This window comes from Oncorhynchus keta, chromosome 8 (genome assembly GCF_023373465.1).
Source record: "Oncorhynchus keta strain PuntledgeMale-10-30-2019 chromosome 8, Oket_V2, whole genome shotgun sequence".
Lineage (NCBI taxonomy): Eukaryota > Metazoa > Chordata > Actinopteri > Salmoniformes > Salmonidae > Oncorhynchus > Oncorhynchus keta.
The window spans coordinates 29,697,727-29,717,000 of record NC_068428.1 but is presented as its reverse complement, the minus strand read 5'-3'; the positions used below and the strand labels follow the sequence as shown (position 1 = coordinate 29,717,000).

Here is a 19,274-nt window from a genome sequence, read left to right as displayed (position 1 = left end):
GGACAGCGAGCACCCTTGTCTTGTGCCCCGTTCCAGAGGGAATCTGTCAGAGTTCAGTCCATTAGTAGTCACCATGGCATTTGGATGAGAGTATAGTGATTTGATCCATTTAATAAAATGTGGGCCCATATTGAACTTTTCTAAGACTGAAAACAGAAAGCTCCACTTCATCCTGTCAAACGCCTTCTCAGCATCCAGTGAAGCCAGCAGGACAGGGGTCTTTTGTGCGTTTACTTGATCAATAATATCAAAAATACGGCGAATGTTATCAGAAGAGTATCTGTCTCTAATAAATCCAGTTTGGTCCGCTTTTATTATTTTGGGAAGAAGAGTGTTTAGTCTTTTGGCGAGCAATTTGGTAATTATTTTATAGTCGAAATCCAACAAGCTTATGGGCCGGAAGGACGAGCAGGATAGGGGGTCCTTGTCCTTTTTTAGCAACACTGTAATTAATGCGAGCTGTGTGCATTGAGTCTGGGAGAACTCCGTTTTTGCAAAAATCCTCCAGCATTGGCATGAAGATAGGGCTGAGCTGGGGCCAAAAAGCTTCGTAGAACTCTCTGGGGAATCCATCTGGGCCTGGGGACTTATTAGGTGGCATGGAGGTAATTGCCTCCAGGATTTCCTCAGGAGTGAAGGGGGAGTTGAGATCTTCCTGGTCGGTCTCTGATAGTTTAGGTAGCGAGATTCCCTCTAGGAAAGAGTGGAGTTCTGCCTCCGTGTGTTTTCTCTCAGAGGTATATAGTTTGCAGTAAAAATCATGAAAAGTTCAATTGATATTTTTTGGGTCATATGTGATCTTGTCCTCTGCTGTTCGGATAGCCATGATTGTACGCTCTGACGGCTCCTTTTTTAATTGGTAAGCAAGCAATCTACTGGGCCTATTGCTATACTCATGGTATTTCTGTTTAGTAAAGAAAACTTTTTTTTATCTCCCGAGTGTAGTCCAAATTCAGTTTGGCTTTGGCTGCTTTAAGATGACTCCAGGAGGTGCTGTCTAGGGATTGTTTATGTATTTTTTCACAGCATTCCAGCTCCCTCTCAGGATCTAGCCTGTGTGCTTCCATTGCTTTTTTCTTAGAAGAAGCATATGCAATTAGATGACCTCTTAGTGTGGCTTTAGCAGCGTCCCACATTGTGGCCGGAGAAACAGGAGAATCTTTATTGTCTTGTGTGTAGTTGTCTATCCATGTAGTTACCAATGTATGGAACTCGTCATTTGATAGCATGGAGGTGTTGAATTTCCAGCTCTTTGACCTCGGGATGTTTTTGCAGAGGTCAAGCGGAGGTGGACAAAGGCGTGATCTGAAAGTGCTATGGGTCCGATTGTACAAGTGGCTGAATTTATGAAACTCTTTGGGATAAAAATGTAATCTATACGGGAGTAGGTGTTATGGACATTAGAGTAGTATGTATAGTCCATAGATGAGCTATTATTCTCTCTCCAGATATCTATCAGTCCCATCTCTTTAGTAAGAGAGTTCAACATCTTTGCAGATCTAGGATTTGTGGTGGGGACTTGAGATTATTTGTCTAGGGTTGGGTTAAGGGTACAATTAAAATCTCCGGCCACCACGCCAAAGGAGACACAATGCTCATTGAACAGGGTTATACTTTTTGACATGAAGGCAGGAGTATCTGTGTTAGGGGCGTATATGTTTAATATAGTAATTGGTTGACCATATAGTGACCCAGTTATCAAAATAAATCTCCCCTCCGGATCAGATATGTTTTTGTCTATTATGAATGGAACATTTTTATGGATAAGTATGGCTGTGCCTCTACTGTTTGATTTGAAAGATGAGAAATACACCTGTCCCACCCAAGCTCTGCGGAGTTTGGCATGTTCAGCATCACAGAGGTGTGTCTCTTGTAATAGCGCAATGTCTGCTTTTTCCTTTTTTAGAGCACATAGTATCTTTTTTCGTTTTATTGCATGCCCTAGACCATGGCAGTTCCATGTCAATAGATTTAAGGTACTAGTCATCGTCATCGAGCAGTAATCAAACTTTAGTGCAAGTCATCGCTGGGTAAAAGTGGATAGTAATTACAGCTGCGTTCACATAAAAGGAAAATAAATGGTGTACATAAAATAATAATCTCTGAACACCCCAGCCGAGTTCCCAAACAACTCGACACATCCCGTTGGATCTATTACCCCCCGCTCAGTCTCAATTCTGTGTTCCGAATAAAACAAAAACCGGGAACAGTTAGCAACGCACAACGTCTCCCTCTCCCCACCAAAGAAATGCCTCATACTCTCCACCCCGCATTGAGTAAATAACACAGTTGCCCTCGTCCAGACCACAGTAAAAGAGGGGAGAAAAATAAAATCAATAGCCCAGCCTACATATAACTCCCCCAAGGGACATAGGGAACCCCAGGTAATAATAGCAACAACAAAAAAACAGGGAAATAAAAGTAGGCTGAAACATTAGTAGGCCTAGGTTAGGCTATACAGCCCATCCCTCTCAGTTAAAGGAAAATAAATATAAATTGGACGGCTATAATGACATTTAGGGGGTGGGTCTCTGGATATCGGCTATATGTCGTCTTACCTCCTTTAGTAATGGCATTTATCGCATTTAGTATTTGGTCTGTTTCTCATTGGCCAGGATTGTCTTTCAAAAAACGTTTTGCCTCTTCGGGAGTTTTGAAGTGTCGCAAGGCTCCTTGGTGAAGAATCCCGAGCTCGTTTGGGTATTTGAATCCCCTGAAGATGCCTCGGTCAATGGAGTATTTCTTCACTTCGTCAAATTCTCAGCGCTTTCGGCATATTCCAGCTGACAGGTCCTGGTGTAAAGCGAGTTTGGCGTTTCCCACTGTGATGGTGTTGTTTTTCGCCGCCTGTAGGACTCGTTCCTTGTCGGTGAATCTCGGGAAACGTATGGTGATTGGGCGCGGTGGTTGTCTGGCTGCTGGTGGGGGCCTCAGTGCTCGGTGAGCTCTCTCGAGTTCTATGGGCCTGTCGGTGGGCAGGTGGAGCCACTCGGGAAGTTTGTCTTGCTGGTAGCGGATCAGTGGCATGTTTCCCTCTTCTTTTCGCCCAGATTGAATAGAACACAATTATTCCTTCGCCCCCTGTTTTCCAGGTCCTCTGTTTTCTCTTCCAGATGCTCAATTTTCTTTTTAGCATATGCTATTGTTTCCATGGCATCTGTCAATAAGTTTTCCATGGATAGGATTCGCCCCTCTGCCTCGTCCAGGCGCCCCGAAGTTTATGGTTATCTTGTTGTTGATGTCAGGCAAAGCGTTTTCCAGGATTGTCACCTGGCCCCCTAACGCACTGAGCTGAGAGTTATTGGCATCTAATTTGGTGTTTAGTTCTGTAGTACGTTGGGATCTCAACTCAGAAAGGATGTCTTCGACAGAGTGCGAGGTTGGCATTCGTTGTGCCTCGTGGGGGAGCGGGTTCTCTTGCTCCTGGCTAATGGCGCTAGTTTTTTCTGAAGCTAGCTTCTTCTTGGAGGCTTTTTCCGTCGCTAATACTCGAGTCCGGGTAAAAATGTCACCTGTGGTGTCACCTTTTGTAGCCGCCATGACTTTTTCTTACTAAAGCTAAATGAGTGTGAACTTGGAGTGGAGGTAAGATTAGGAATTGGAAACTACTTGTGCGGAGCTCTTAGTTCATGCGGCCATCTCGTTCAAGGGTCACGTGATCCCCCAGGAAGTTACTTTTAAAGAATGACCAGGCATCCTCAACTGACGGGATGAGGTCAATGTCGTTCCAGGATACCCGGGCCAGGTCGATTAGAAAGGCCTGCTCACAGAAGTGTTTTAGGGAGCGTTTGACAGTGATGAGAGGTGGTCGTTTGACTGCGGCTCCGTAGCGAATACAGGCAATGAGGCAGTGATCGCTGAGATCCTGGTTGAAGACAGCGGAGGTGTATTTGGAGGGCCAGTTGGTCAGGATGACGTCTATGAGGGTGCCCTTGTTTACAGAGTTAGGGTTGTACCTGGTGGGTTCCTTGATGATTTGTGTGAGATTGAGGGCATCTAGCTTAGATAGTAGGACTGCCGCTGTGTTAAGCATATCCCAGTTTAGGTCACCTAACAGAACAAACTCTGAAGCTAGATGGGGGGCGATCCATTCACAAATGGTGTCCAGGGCACAGCTGGGAGCTGAGGGGGGTCGGTAGAAGGCGGCAACAGTGAGAGACTTATTTCTGGAGAGAGTAATTTTCAAAATTAGTAGTTCGAACTGTTTGGGTATGGACCTGGAAAGTATGACATTACTTTGCAGGCTATCTCTGCAGTAGACTGCAACTCCTCCCCCTTTGGCAGTTCTATCTTTACGGAAGATGTTATAGTTGGGTATGGAAATCTCCTAATTTTTGGTGGCCTTCCTGAGCCAGGATTCAGACAAGGCAAGGACATCAGGGTTAGCAGAGTGTGCTAAAGCAGTGAGTAAAACAAACTTAGGGAGGAGGCTTCTGATGTTGACATGCATGAAACCAAGGCTTTTTCCATCACAGAAGTCAACAAATGAGGGTGCCTGGGGACATGCAGGGCCTGGGTTTACCTCCACATCACCTGCAGAACAGAGAAGGAGTAGTATGAGGGTGCGGCTAAAGGCTATCAAAACTGGTCGCCTAGAGCGTTGGGGACAGAGAATAAGAGGAGCAGGTTTCTGGGCATGGCAGAATATATTCAGGGCATACTGCGCAGACAGGGGTATGGTGGGGTGCGGGTACAGCGGAGGTAAGCCCAGGCACTGGGTGATGATGAGAGAGGTTGTATCTCTGGACATGCTGGTTGTAATGGGTGAGGTCACCGCATGTGTGGGAGGTGGGACAAAGGAGGTATCAGGGGTATGAAGAGTGGAACTAGGGGCTCCATTGTAAACTAAAACAATGATAACTAACCTGAACAACAGTATACAAGGCATATTGACATTTGAGAGAGACATACAGCGAGGCATACAGTAATCACAGGTGTTGAATTGGGAGAGCTAGCTAAAACAGTAGGCGAGACAACAACAGCTAATCAGCTAGCACAACAACAGCAGGTAAAATGGCGTTAACTAGGCAGAGGGAGGGTCGGATTAACTACACACAGAGCCTGAGTGCGGCTGGGGCCGACAGATAAAACATAAACAAGCAGAATGGAGTACCGTGATTAATGGACAGTCCAGCATGCATCAGCTATGTAGCCAAGTGATCAGTGTCCAGGGGGCAGCGGTGGATGGGGCAGGGAAGCTGGACTGGCGAGTGTTATCCAGGTTAAAAAAACTAACAATGACTAAATAGCTTGTAGCTAGTTAGCTGGTTAGCTTCTGGAGGTTCTTGAGTGTGTTCTAAAAATTAAAAATAATAGCGATTCCGTATCACATTGGGTGAGGCAGGTTACCGGAAGGTATAAACAAATAAAACATTGAAAGAGATAGAAAGTAAATATGGGTCCAGTGAGTGTTTGGGACGCAGCGATTCAGACGGTGAGCAGGCCTGTGCTAACAAGCTAACAGTTAGTAGGCCGGGGCTAAACAAGGTAGCAGTTAGCGGACCGGGGCTAAACAAGCTAGCAGTTAGCAGGCCGAATTAGCAAGCAAGGAGATAGCAAGGGCTAGAGAGTTAGCCTTTGGAGGACGTCGCGATGGGGTGAGTCTGGTTATTCCTCTTCATGCGGTGACATCGATAGACCGGTCGTGGGTCCGGATATTGTAGCCCAGGAGTATGCTACGGTGGTAGCACAAGGGCTCTGGCCAGGCTAGCTTCAAGCTAAGTGGGTGGAAACGCTAGCCAGGAGTAATCATCCGGGGTTGCGGTTAGCTAGATAGCTAGTTGTGAAGATCCAGCTGAAGATGTTCCGTTTGCGGTGGGAATCCGGGGATAAAAAAAAAAATAGGTCCGTTATGCTCTGGTTAGAGTCGCGTTGTTCGAACTGGCGAGAGCTTTCCGAGCTAAAGGTTAGCTGATGACCGGTTAGTTGAAGACCGCTAGCAATGTTTTGCTGACTGATAGCTGATAGTTAGCTGGCTTGCTTCAGTCGAGGGGTTCCGGATCCGAAGTAAATATAAATACTTTAGGAAAAATAGCTACATTGGGTGAGGCGGGTTGCAGTACAGTATTTAGAAGTTGAGTTTTAGCAAAATGTTTTAAAAGATATGCGAAGAAAAATATGTAAAAAGAAAAAAAAAGATATATACAAAGGGACGCGACACGACAAGACGTCTTACTGCTACGCCATCTTGGAATAAAGTCAGTGCATTCGGAAAGTATTCAGACCCCTTCACTTATTCCACATTTTGTTACATTACAGCCTTAATCTAAAATGGATAAAAAATTATAATTTCATCAATCTACGCACAATACACACAATGTTTGCAAATGTATTTAAAATAAAGAACAGAAATACCTTCTTTACATAAGTATTCAGACCCTTTGCTATGAGAATCGAAATTGATCATCCTTGAGATGTTTCTACAACATGACTGGAGTCCACCTGTGGTAAATTCAATTTATTGGACATGATTTGGAAAGGCACACATACCTGTCTATATTAGGTCCCACAGTTGACAGTGCATGTCAGAGCAAAATTCAAGCCTTGAGGTCGAAGGAATTGTCCGTAGAGCTCAGAGGCAGCATTGTGTCAAGGCACAGATCTGGGAAGGGTACCCAAAAATTTCTGCAGCATTGAAGGTTCCCAAGAACACAGTGGCCTCCATCATTCTAAAATGAAAGAAGTTTGGAACCACCAAGACCCTTCCAAGAGCTGGCCACCCGGCCAAACCGAGAAATTGGGGAGAACCTTCCAGAAGGACAACCATCTCTGCAGCACTCCACCAATCAGGCCTTTATGGTAGAGTGGCCAGACAGAAGCCACTCCTCAGTAAAAGGCACATGACGGATGTGGCAGGGCTTGAAACCAGCCGCGACCTACCCAGTGACGCGAGCCTAGCAGACGAGCTAAATGCCTTTTATGCTTGCTTCGAGGCAAGCAGCACTGACGCGTGCATGAGAGCACCAGCTGTTCCGGACGACTGTGTTATCACGCTCTCCGTGGCTGATGTGAGCAAGACCTTTAAACATGTCAACATTCACAGGATGTGTACTCAAAGCATGCGTGGACCAACTGACAAGTGTCTTCACTGACATTTTCAACCTCTCCCTGACCAAGTCTGTTTCAAACAGACCACCATAGTCCCTGTGCCCAAGAAAGCGAAGGTAACCTGCCTATTTGATTACCGCCCCGTAGTACTATCCCTCAAATTTCTCCCTCAATGTGAGCAAGACAAAAGAGCTGATCATGGACTATAGGAAAAGGAGGGCCAAACAGGCCCCCATTAACATTAACAGGGCTGAAGTGGAGCGGGTCGAGAGACTCAAGTTCCTTGGTGTCCACATCACCAACAGACTATCATGGCCCAAACACACACAGTTGTGAAGAGGGCACGACAACCCATTTTCACCCTCAGGAGACTGAAAAAATTTGCCAATGGTCCCCTAATATTCAAAAAGTTCTACAGCTGCACCATCAAGAGCATCCTGACCGGTTGCATCACCGCCTGGTATGGCAATTGCTCAGTATCTGACCCTAAGGTGCTACAGAGGCTAGTGCTTATGGCCCAGTACATCACTGGGGCCAAGCTTCCTGACATCCAGGACCTATATACTAGGCTGTGTCAGAGGAAGTCCCCAAAAAATCTGTTCTCTCTGCTACCGCACGGCAAGCGGTACCGCTTGGACAAAAAGGCTCCTTAACAGCTTCTACCCCCAAGCCATAATACTGCTGAACAATTAATCAAATGGCCACCCAGACAATTTACATTGACCCCCCCCCCCTCCATTTGTTTTTACACTGCTGCTACTCGCTGTTTATTATCTATGCATAGTCACTTTACAAATTACCTCGACTAACCTGTACCCCTCCCTGCACATTGACTCGGTACCCCCTGTATATAGCCTCATTATTGTTATGTAATTTTCTGGTGTTACTTTTGGATTTTTTTCACTAGTTTATTTTGTAAATATTCTTAACTCTTTCTTGAACTGCATTGTTGGTTAAGGGCTTGTGAGTAAACATTTCACGGTAAAGTATACACCTGTTCTATTTGGCGCATGTGACAAATACAATTTGATTTGATTTGACAGCACGCTTTGAGTTTGCCAAAGGAACCTAAAGGACTCTCAGACCATGAGAAACCAAGATTGAACTCTTTGGCCAATGCCAAGCATCACGTCTGGAGGAAACCAGGCACCGCTCATCCCCTGGCCAACACCATCCCCACGGTGAAGAATGGTGGTGGCAGCATCATGCTGTGGGGATGTTTTCAGCGGCAGGGACTGGGAGACTAGAACTTGAACCAGATTGAACATCTCTGGAGAGACCTGAAAATAGCTGTGCAGCGACACTCCCCATCAAACCTGACAGAGCTTGAGATCTGCAGAGAAGAATGGGAGAAACTCCCCAAAAACAGGTGTGCCAAGCTTGTAGTGTCATACCCAAGAAGAATCGAAGCTGTAATCGCTGCCAAAGGTGCTTCAAAAAAGTACTGAGTAAAGGGTCTGAATACTTATGTAAATAAGATACTTCCGTTTATTATTTTTAATACATTTGCAAATGATTATTTTTGTGGGGGGCTATTGTGCATAAATCGAAGAGGGAAAAAAACAATGTAATCATTTTTAGAATAAAAATGACCTGTACGCTCTCGTTGGCTGGCCCTCGCTTCATACTCGTCGCCAAACCCACTGGCTCCATGTCATCTACAAGACCCTGCTAGGTAAAGTCCCCCATTATCTCAGCTCGCTGGTCACCATAGCATCTCCCACCTGTAGCACACGCTCCAGCAGGTATATCTCTCTGGTCACCCCCAAAACCAATTATTTCTTTGGCCGCCTCTCCTTCCAGTTCTCTGCTGCCAATGACTGGAACGAACTACAAAAATCTCTGAAAACTGGAAACACTTATCTCCCTCACTAGCTTTAAGCACCAACTGTCAGAGCAGCTCACAGATTACTGCACCTGTACATAGCCCACCTATAATTTAGCCCAAACAACTACCTCTTTCCCAACTGTATTTAATTAATTTATTTATTTTGCTCCTTTGCACCCCATTATTTGTATTTCTACTTTGCACATTCTTCCATTGCAAAACTACCATTCCAGTGTTTTACTTGCTATATTGTATTTACTTTGCCACCATGGCCTTTTTTGCCTTTACCTCCCTTCTCACCTCATTTGCTCACATTGTATATAGACTTGTTTATACTGTATTATTGACTGTATGTTTGTTTTACTCCATGTGTAACTCTGTGTCGTTGTATCTGTCGAACTGCTTTGCTTTATCTTGGCCAGGTCGCAATTGTAAATGAGAACTTGTTCTCAACTTGCCTACCTGGTTAAATAAAGGTAAAATAAATAAAAATAAATAAATAAGGCTGTAACGTAACAAAATGTGGAAAAGGTCAAGGGGTCTAAATGCCTTCTGAATGCGCTGTACCATTAGAGCTAAAAGTTGGTTAACGTTAGCTGGCTCACTGACCTTAGCTATCAATTTTGCCTCAATCACACCTGACCTGAATCAAACAATGAAATCAGAGGCCAAACAATTGATGACCGATATTCTGACGTCTTTTGACAGCGCAATGTGAGTCAGTATAGCAATGTAACGTTATTGATCTGCCAGTTTCCCCAGCTAATTCCCTATATTCATACTGTCATTGTATAAACAGCTATACAGGCTTCACTGTCGTTGTGCACAGTCAGTACACAACACTATGCTCATCATGTCTTAGCAGGATCAGATGGTGACAGGGGTCAATGCAGGGTCAGACAGCCAGGGAAGACTAGTCTACAGAGCTCAGGTTAATTTTTTATTATATCAAACAACCAGTGAATGGATACAAAGTTCCATCCTGAGTTGATGGTCATTTCTATTACTGATCCACTAATAGAATCAATGTATAAATGTACACCAAGGTCATTCCTTGTCATGCTTTATAGCAGGATCAGATGGTGACAGGGGTCTCAGCAGGGTCAGGCAACCATGGAAGACCCGTCTGTGAAAGCTCTGAGGTGAACCGTTGCAGATACATCAACGTATTCTCTCTAAGCAGCGAACACTGGACAAGCCAGAGCCTTCAAAGATTGAAACTATTTTAAGAACGTCTGACAAACCTCTAAAGTTGATTTCCAATCCAAACTGTTGATACGGGCTTTTCCCAATGACACAAAACATGCCAAACAAAAATAAGACACTATTGATATGTTGGAATGCACTGTCATCTCAGACATAAATTACTGCAGTTTAAGACCATCCATAGAGCGTACTATATGCCAGTAAAACGGAATATCATACACTGTAATTCCTCTACTAGATGTGTAAAACACAAAGGGGGACATATTTGCATGTTACTCTCTTGTGAAGGCTGGCTGAATTCAGGTAAAGAGAATTTTCTTTTATCTCAGCATGTCTTCAGGTTCTCCCTTCTCCCTGTTTTTTTTTGCTTGGAAACGTTGATACTGGAGACTGTTATCAGAAGAAACTGTGTAACCTAGCATTTATAGTGGCTAAGAAATGCAGCTTGGTTATCCTCCCACAATGGATGGCAGAAATGTGAAGTTACAGTGGGGCAAAGAAGTATTTAGTCAGCCACCAATTGTGCAAGTTCTCCCAATTAAAAAGATGAGAGAGGCCTGTAATTTTCATCATAGGTACACTTCAACTATGACAGACAAAACGAGAGAAAAAACCCCAGAAAATCATATTGTAGGATTTTTAATGAATTTATTTGCAAATTATGGTGGAAAATAAGTATTTGTTCAACAACAAAAATGTATCTCAATACTTTGTTATATACCCTTTGTTGGCAATGACAGAGGTCAAACGTTTTCTGTAAGTCTTCACAAGGTTTTCACACACTGTTGCTGGTATTTTGGCCCATTCCTCCATGCAGATCTCCTCTAGAGCAGTGATGTTTTGGGGCTGTTGCTGGGCAACACGGACTTTCAACTCCCTCCAAAGATTTTCTATGGGGTTGAGATCTGGAGACTGGCTAGGCCACTCCAGGACCTTGAAATGCTTCTTACGAAGCCACTACTTCGTTGCCCGGGCGGTGTGTTTGGGATCATTGTCATGCTGAAAGACCCAACCAATACCCTTACTGATGGTAGGCTTTGTTACTTTGGTTCAGCTCTCTGCAGGTCATTCACTAGGTCCCCCCGTGTAGTTCTGGGATTTTTGCTCACCGTTCTTGTGATCATTTTGACCCCACGTTGTGAGATCTTGCGTGGGGCCCCAGATCGAGGGAGATTATCAGTGGTCTTGTATGTCTTCCATTTCCTAATATTTGCTCCCACAGTTGATTTCTTCAAACCAAGCTGCTTACCTATTGCAGTCAGTCTTCCCAGCCTGGTACAGGTCTACAATTTTGTTTCTGGTGTCCTTTGACAGCTCTATGGTCTTGGCCATAGTGGAGTTTGGAGTGTGACTGTTTGAGGTTGTGGACAGGTGTTTTTTATACTGATAACAAGTTCAAACAGGTGCCATTAATACAGGCAACGAGTGGAGGACAGAGGAGCCTCTTAAAGAAGAAGTTACAGGTCTGTGAGAGCCAGAAATCTTGCTTGTTTGTAGGTGACCAAATACTTATTTTCCACCATAGTTTGCAAATAAATTCATAAAAAATCCTACAATGTGATTTTCTGGATTTTTTCCCCCGCATTTTGCCTGTCATAGTTGAAGTGTACCTATGATGAAAATTACAGGCCTCTCTCATCTTTTTAATTGGGAGAACTTGCACAATTGGTGGCTGACTAAATACTTTTTTGCCCCACTGTATGTATCACTAGATTTTATTTATTACAATATTAAGGGTTTTCTGTGCAACTTTCATAAGGTCTGGATGCCTTATATGGAATACAGTACAACAAAAGAAGTCTGTAATGAAAACACGTCAGGGGAGATACAGATTTAGGCAATACCTAGCTGCTGGGCTGCACAGTCCTGGCACTAGGGGTCTGCCATACTGTTCTCACTCTGGCCTTGGCCTAACACACCCGAAACCAATAGTAAAATAGCTCTACAGTACTATTAGGCCTACGGTATGAATTACAGTGCCCTCTGTCATTATTGGGACCATGAAGCATTATTTTTCTTTTGGCTCTAATATTCCAAACGTTTGGATTTTAAATCAAACAATGACTATGAAGTTAAAGAGTAGACTGTGAACATTACTTTGAGGGTATTTTCATCCATATCAGGTGAACTGTTTAGAAATGTTTGTCGCAGTCGGTGTTCCAATTCATCCCAAAAGTGTTCGATGGAGTTTAGGTCAGTGCTCTGTGCAAACCGATCTCCACACCGATCTCAACAAATAATTTCCGCATGGACCTCGCTTTGTGCACGGGGGCATTGTCATGCTGAAACAGGAAAGGGCCTTCCCCAAACTGTTGCTACAAAGTAGGAAGCACGGAATGTCATTGTATGCTGTAGCGTTAAGATTTCCCTTCACTGGAACTAAAGGGCCTTGCCCAAACCATGAAAAACAGCCCCTGACCATTATTTATCCTCTACCAAACTTTAGAGTTGGTACTTTGCATTCGGGCAGGTAGCGTTCTCCTGGCATCCGCCAAACCCAGATCCGTCCGTCGGACTGCCAGATGGTGAAGCATGATTCATCACTCCAGACAATGCGTTTCCACTGCTCCAGAGTCCAATGACGGCAAGCTTTACACCACTCCAGCCGACGCTTGGCAATGCGCATGGTGATCTTAGGCTTGTGTGCGGCTGCTCGACCATGGAAACCCATTCATGAAACCCATTCATCACAACAAACCGTACTTGTGCTGACGTTGCTTCCAGAGGCAGTTTGGAACTCAGTCGGTAGTGAGTGTAGCAACCGAGGACAAACTATTTTTATGTGCAACGTGCTTCAGCACTCAGCGGTACCATTCTGTGAGCTTGTGTGGCCTACCATTTCGCGGGTGAGGTTGTTACTCCTAGATGTTTCCATTTCACAATAACAGCACTTACAGTTGACCGGGGCAGCTCTAGCAGGGCAGAAATTTGACGAACTGACTTGTTGAAAAGGTGACATCCTATGACGGTGCAACGTTGAAAGTCACTGAGCTCTTCAGTATGGGCCATTCTATTGCCAATGTTTGTCTATGGAGATTGCATGGCTTTGTGCTTGATTTTTATACACCTGTCTGCAACGGTGTGGCTGAAATAGCCAAATCCACTAACTTGAAGGAGTGTCCACATACCTTTGGCCACGTAGTGTAAATTAGGATTTCAGATAATCCTGAATGAATCGTGAATAATGATGAGTGAGAAAGTTTGATGCAGAAATATCATACCCCCACAACACATTACAATAACAGGGGAGGTTAGCATTTTGGGGGGGTATGATATTGGTTCGTCTATACCTTTCTCACTCATCATTATTCACAATTAATTCAGGATTACCCATAATCATGGTAGCATCCACTTTAATGCAGAAGTGTTTAGAAACGTATTCTGTTCTTTATTTACAATAAAAGTAACCTCAAAACGACCCCATATTGGTCATATTAGATTGTGTAGAAATGCCCCAAAGAAATCTGAGGGAGGACCCCATCACCCCCTGCCAGGTTATGTCCCCTCTAAAACCAAAGTTGCTCTCCTGGGTAGTATGGAGAAGCGTGTTTTATGTTTTGTAGAAGTGTTGAATCAAAACAGTGTTGACAGAGCTGAATAAAATCATGAAGTCACTCATGAAACAGCAGCTGTTTGCTGTATTCTTTGACAGTCTCTCTCTGGTCATGGTTTTAAAAAATTCTGAAATCTCATGTAAACTAGTATCAAACTTTGCTGGAAGCTGTAGGTACGGGTGATTTGAGCCATCTGATTGGCCAGCGCAGTAGGCACATTCAATTTAGCCACAGATCTCCCGGTCGCCCGGACAGGCGGAGTTTGTCTTTCCAGACAAATGAAAAGGTTACCCTGTGCGCAGTCCACCTATCACCAACAGCGCAGCAGAATTTTAAAAAAGAGTGCAAGTCTTTATCGCAGTCTTTATTGCTGTCACGCCCTGACCTTAGAGAGCTTTTTATGTCTCTATTTTGGTTTGGTCAGGGTGTGATTTGGGTGGGCATTCTATGTTCAGTTTTCTATGTTTTGTATTTCTTTGTTTTGGCCGGGTATGGTTCTCAATCAGGGACAGCTGTCTATCGTTATCTCTGATTGAGAACCATACTTAGGTAGCTTTTCCCCACCTATGTTTTGTGGGTAGTTGTTTTCTGTTTAGTGTTCTGCACCTGACAGGACTGTTTCAGTTTAGTTTATTCAGTTTGTTATTTTGTTCTCGTGTTCAGTTTAATAAAAGTCATGAACACTTACCACGCTGCGATTTGGTCCGATTCTTCCTCATCAGACGACGACCGTTACATCGCAGTCTTTATCGCAGCCTTTATCGCAGCCTTTATCGCAGTCTTTATCGCAGACTTTATCACAGCCTTTATCGTATCCTTTATCGCAGTCTTTATCTTAGCCTTTATCGCAGTCTTTATCGCAGCCTTTATCGCAGTCTTTACGCAGTCTTTACGCAGTCTTTATCGCAGCCTATATCGCAGTCTTTATCGCAGCCTTTATCGCAGTCTTTATCGCAGTCTTTATCGCAGCCTTTATCACAGACTTTATCGCGTCTTTATCGCAGTCTTTACGCAGTCTTTATTGCAGTCTTTATCACAGCCTTTATCGCAGTCTTTATGGCAGCCTTTAGCGCAGACTTTATCGCGTCTTTATCGCAGTCTTTATCACAGTCTTTATCGCAGCCTTTATCGCAGACTTTATCGCGTCTTTACGCAGTCTTTACGCAGTCTTTATCGCAGCCTTTATCGCAGTCTTTATCGCAGCCTTTATCGCAGTCTTTATCGCAGTCTTTATCGCAGCCTTTATCGCAGACTTTATCGCGTCTTTATCGCAGTCTTTACGCAGTCTTTATCGCAGCCTTTATCGCAGCCTTTAGCGCAGCCTTTATCGCAGCCTTTATCGCAGTTTTTATCGCCGCCTTTATCGCAGTCTTTACGCTGTCTTTATCGCAGTCTTTATCGCAGCCTTTAGCGCAGCCTTTAGCGCAGCCTTTATATCGCAGTCTTTATCGCAGCCTTTGTCGCAGTCTTTATCGCAGCCTTTATCGCAGTCTTTATCGCAGACTTTATCACAGCCTTTATCGTATCCTTTATCGCAGTCTTTATCTTAGCCTTTATCGCAGTCTTTATCGCAGCCTTTATCGCAGTCTTTACGCAGTCTTTATCGCAGCCTATATCGCAGTCTTTATCGCAGCCTTTATCGCAGTCTTTATCGCAGTCTTTATCGCAGCCTTTATCGCAGACTTTATCGCGTCTTTATCGCAGTCTTTACGCAGTCTTTATTGCAGTCTTTATCACAGCCTTTATCGCAGTCTTTATGGCAGCCTTTAGCGCAGACTTTATCGCGTCTTTATCGCAGTCTTTATCACAGTCTTTATCGCAGCCTTTATCGCAGCCTTTATCGCAGTCTTTATCGCAGTCTTTATCACAGCCTTTATCGCAGACTTTATCGCGTCTTTATCGCAGTCTTTACGCAGTCTTTATCGCAGCCTTTATCGCAGCCTTTAGCGCAGCCTTTATCGCAGCCTTTATCGCAGTTTTTATCGCCGCCTTTATCGCAGTCTTTACGCTGTCTTTATCGCAGTCTTTATCGCAGTCTTTATCGCAGCCTTTAGCGCAGCCTTTAGCGCAGCCTTTATCGCAGTCTTTATCGCAGCCTTTGTCGCAGTCTTTATCGCAGGTCTTTATCGCAGCCTTTATCGCAGACTTTATCGTGTCTTTATCGCAGTCTTTACGCAGTCTTTATGACAGCCTTTACGCAGTCTTTATCGCAGTCTTTATCCCAGTCTTTATCCCAGTCTTTATCGCAGCCTTTATCGCAGTCTTTATCGCAGGTGATTGACTAGGAATGCCTTGAAGATGGACCGGTTGGTGACCACTGTTTTAGACTATTGCTATACACATGCAGTATGTTTTCCTTTGCCATATTGTCACTACTGTAAAGCTCATTACGTCTTTACAAACCCACAGGACGTTCGTACATTCCAATGTCTATGGTGGTCTCAATAGATTGCCTGTGTCTATACTGTAGATCACAGTATAGGTATATGTTATGTTAAATTGTGTGAGGTTTGATTGGCATCTTACTCTATTGACACGGCGCAGTTTGGCTCCAGCGATCAGGGCAGCGAGTCCCGTTGGGGCGGGAGCCTCTTCACCCTGTCCGCCTCCATCCATGGGCAGCGGTGGAGGCAGGGGGGGCGGGGGAGCACCTTCCGAGGGGGGAGGTGGGCCAGGAGGGGGAGGAGGCATAGAGGCACCCAGGGAGGGGGGGCCTCCACCTAAAGAGGAGGGGCCACAACCCATGGACATGGGGGGAGGCATGGGAGTTGGGGGGGCTACAGAAAGCACACCAGGATGGCCTTGGAAAGGAGAACCTGGTGAAATTCAGAGAGGGAGAGTTAAAGAGGTCAGAAGACTTTCTTTATAGTGTCAAATGACATTTAACATTAAACACTGGTAACACATTGATGTGGGGTAAGTCTTAGGTGGAAGTGCAGCAGTGTCTGATTTGAAAGCGAATATGCGTTTAAATCAGGCACTAGAGACACTTGATAATGCCAAAATGTAAAGACGGCCTTACATTTTATCAAAATGTACTTCAAAAATGTAAAGGTTACAAAAAAAGTATGTAATTGTTCAGTGGGTTGAGTTCAGCGTTTCCTCACCTGGGTTCGAGGATCGTCGTTCCCTCTCCATGTGTGCCTGCTTCTGCTGCTGCTCCATAACCTGTCTGGAAAGACACACAGTCAGTCAGCCCACCTCCATTATATGACTGTCATAGCACAGAGTCAGACAGGCACACAGAAAGCCTTAGAGCCTTATTGCCCAATAAAGCAGGGACATTTGACACACAGTCAGTGAGTCACATAGACAATAGTATTTAAATTGTATAAGTATATACCACAGTCAGCCAGCCTACAACCCTCCAGTTCTCCAGCCCTCCAGTTTTCAAACCATCCAACCCTCCATCCATCCAATCCTCCATCCATCCAGCCCTCCAACCCTCCAGTTCTCAAACCCTCCAATCCTCCAGCCCTCTAGTTCTCAAACCCTAAAGCCTTCCAGCCCTCTAGTTCTCAAACCCTTCGACCCTCCATCCCTCCAAACTTCCAGCCCCCAGCCCTACAACTATCCAGTCCTCCAGCCCTCCAGCCATACAGCTCTACAACTCTCCAACTCTCCAGTCCTCCAGCCCCCCAGCCCTACAACTCTCCAGCCCTCCAGTCCTCCTGTTCTCCAGCCATACACATCTCCATCCCTCCAGTCCTCCAGCCCCCCAGCCCTACAACTCTCCAGCCCTCCAGTCCTCCAGCCCCCCAGCCATACAGCTCTCCAGCTATACAACTCTCCAGCGCTACAACTCTCCAGCCCTACAACTCTCCAGCCCCCCAGTCCTACAACTCTCCATCCCTCCTGCCCCCCAGCCATACAACTCTCCAGCCCTCCAGTCCTCCTGTTCTCCAGCCCTACAGCTCTCCAGCCCTACAGCTCTCCAGCCCTACAACTCTCCAGCCCCCCAGTCCTACAACTCTCCATCCCCCTGCCCCCCAGCCATACAACTCTCCAGCCTTCCAGTCTTCCTGTTCTCCAGCCCCCCAGCCATACAACTCTCCAGCCCTCCAGTCCTCCAGCCCTCCAGCCCTAAAACTCTCCAGTCCTCCAGCCCCCCAGCCATACAACTCTCCAGCCCTCCAGTCCTCCAGCCTCCCCAGCCCTACAGCTCTCCAGCTATACAACTCTCCAGCGCTACAACTCTCCAGCCCTACAACTCTCCAGCCCCCCAGTCCTACAACTCTCCATCCCTCCTGCCCCCCAGCCATACAACTCTCCAGCCCTCCAGTCCTCCTGTTCTCCAGCCCTACAGCTCTCCAGCCCTACAGCTCTCCAGACCTACACCTCTCCAGCCCCCCAGTCCTACAACTCTCCATCCCCCCTGCCCCCCAGCCATACAACTCTCCAGCCCTCCAGTCCTCCTGTTCTCCAGCCCTACAGCTCTCCAGCCCTACAAACCTCCAGTTCTCCCGCTGTCCAAGGTCTGGTAAAATGATGGCATGTGGTATAGGTAGCCTGAATGTATGTCTGTTTATACATGGACAAGTAGTGCTTCATGTTAATTTCCATGACGAGACAGATACTCTCCCTACTGTTCACTATGCTGCAGGCTTTATGAGCTTCTCTCCCCACAATCTCTCCTTCTTTCTCTATCTCTTCCCCTCTGATGTGAGAGGAATACGTCAGAGCTCTGGGGGGAGAAACTTTTTTTAAACTTTTGGTCTTTCTTTAATGAAACCTTCTCATTTCATTTAAGAACTCACCACCCCCCCTTAAAAATAAAACAACAAAATATATATATCCTGTACTGCATACATGTACCATACTCACCTTTCCATCTGCCACATGATACAAAACAACATCACAATATCCAAAAAACTTTACCACTTCTACAACCGTATATCCAAAACATCTCCCCCAGCTGTACAGACAGCCCCCCCCCAACACACCATATCTCCTGAAACATCTCCTCACTTTTTATCATTCCATAGAACTCAAACTCAACCCTAAGGCGCGCAGAGACCATCCCATTAAACAATAGTTTATTGAGGACAGCCAGTTTATGCCACAGGGAAGATGCCACCAGGTTGTTGATTATCAGCACCCTCCCTCTATATGACACTTGGGACAGGAGCCACCTCCACCCGGCCAGTCTTGACACCACTGCCTGTGACAGCCCCTCCCAGTTCTTCCTGACCCACCTCTCTGAGCCCAGGTACACCCCCAACACTTTAAGCCCTTCAAACCCCCTGAAAGCAGATGCCCCACATAATAGAGCTTTGCTCTTGCCCCATATAACTCCTTAGCTGATGAAGCTCCCTTATAACACCTTCAGACTGGTGTCGAGTGCCTGCATATCCTGACCATCACAGAAACGTCATCTGCATATGCTGACACTGCTATGCCTATCACCACATATGTGCCTGTCCAGCACACTCCCTGCAGTCTCCTGCGTAGCAGTCCCAAAAAAGTCTCAATGGTGAGTGTATATAACTGCCCAGATAGAGGGCATCCTGGTCTAATGCCCCGCCTCACCCAGACTGGCCTACTGAGCCCCCCTCCCACCTTAACCATAAATGACACCCCAGCATACAACAGCTTCACACAGGTCAAAAACCTCTTCCCAAACACAGACATTACATTAA

At 45.5% G+C, this 19,274-nt stretch overlaps 1 protein-coding gene across 3 annotated transcripts in view; it reads right to left on the bottom strand.

Annotated features, from left to right (window-relative positions):
* LOC118387068 (ena/VASP-like protein) overlaps positions 1–19,274 on the bottom strand; it is a 225,124-nt gene that overhangs the window by 18,140 nt on the left and 187,710 nt on the right. For all 3 annotated transcript variants that reach the window (XM_052523970.1, XM_052523967.1, XM_052523969.1), the window contains exons 5-6: positions 16,743–16,807; positions 16,162–16,451 (exon numbers count right to left, since the gene is read on the bottom strand). In XM_052523970.1, the coding sequence (XP_052379930.1) occupies positions 16,162–16,451; positions 16,743–16,807 (355 nt within the window). The remainder of the gene's footprint in view (positions 1–16,161; positions 16,452–16,742; positions 16,808–19,274) is intronic.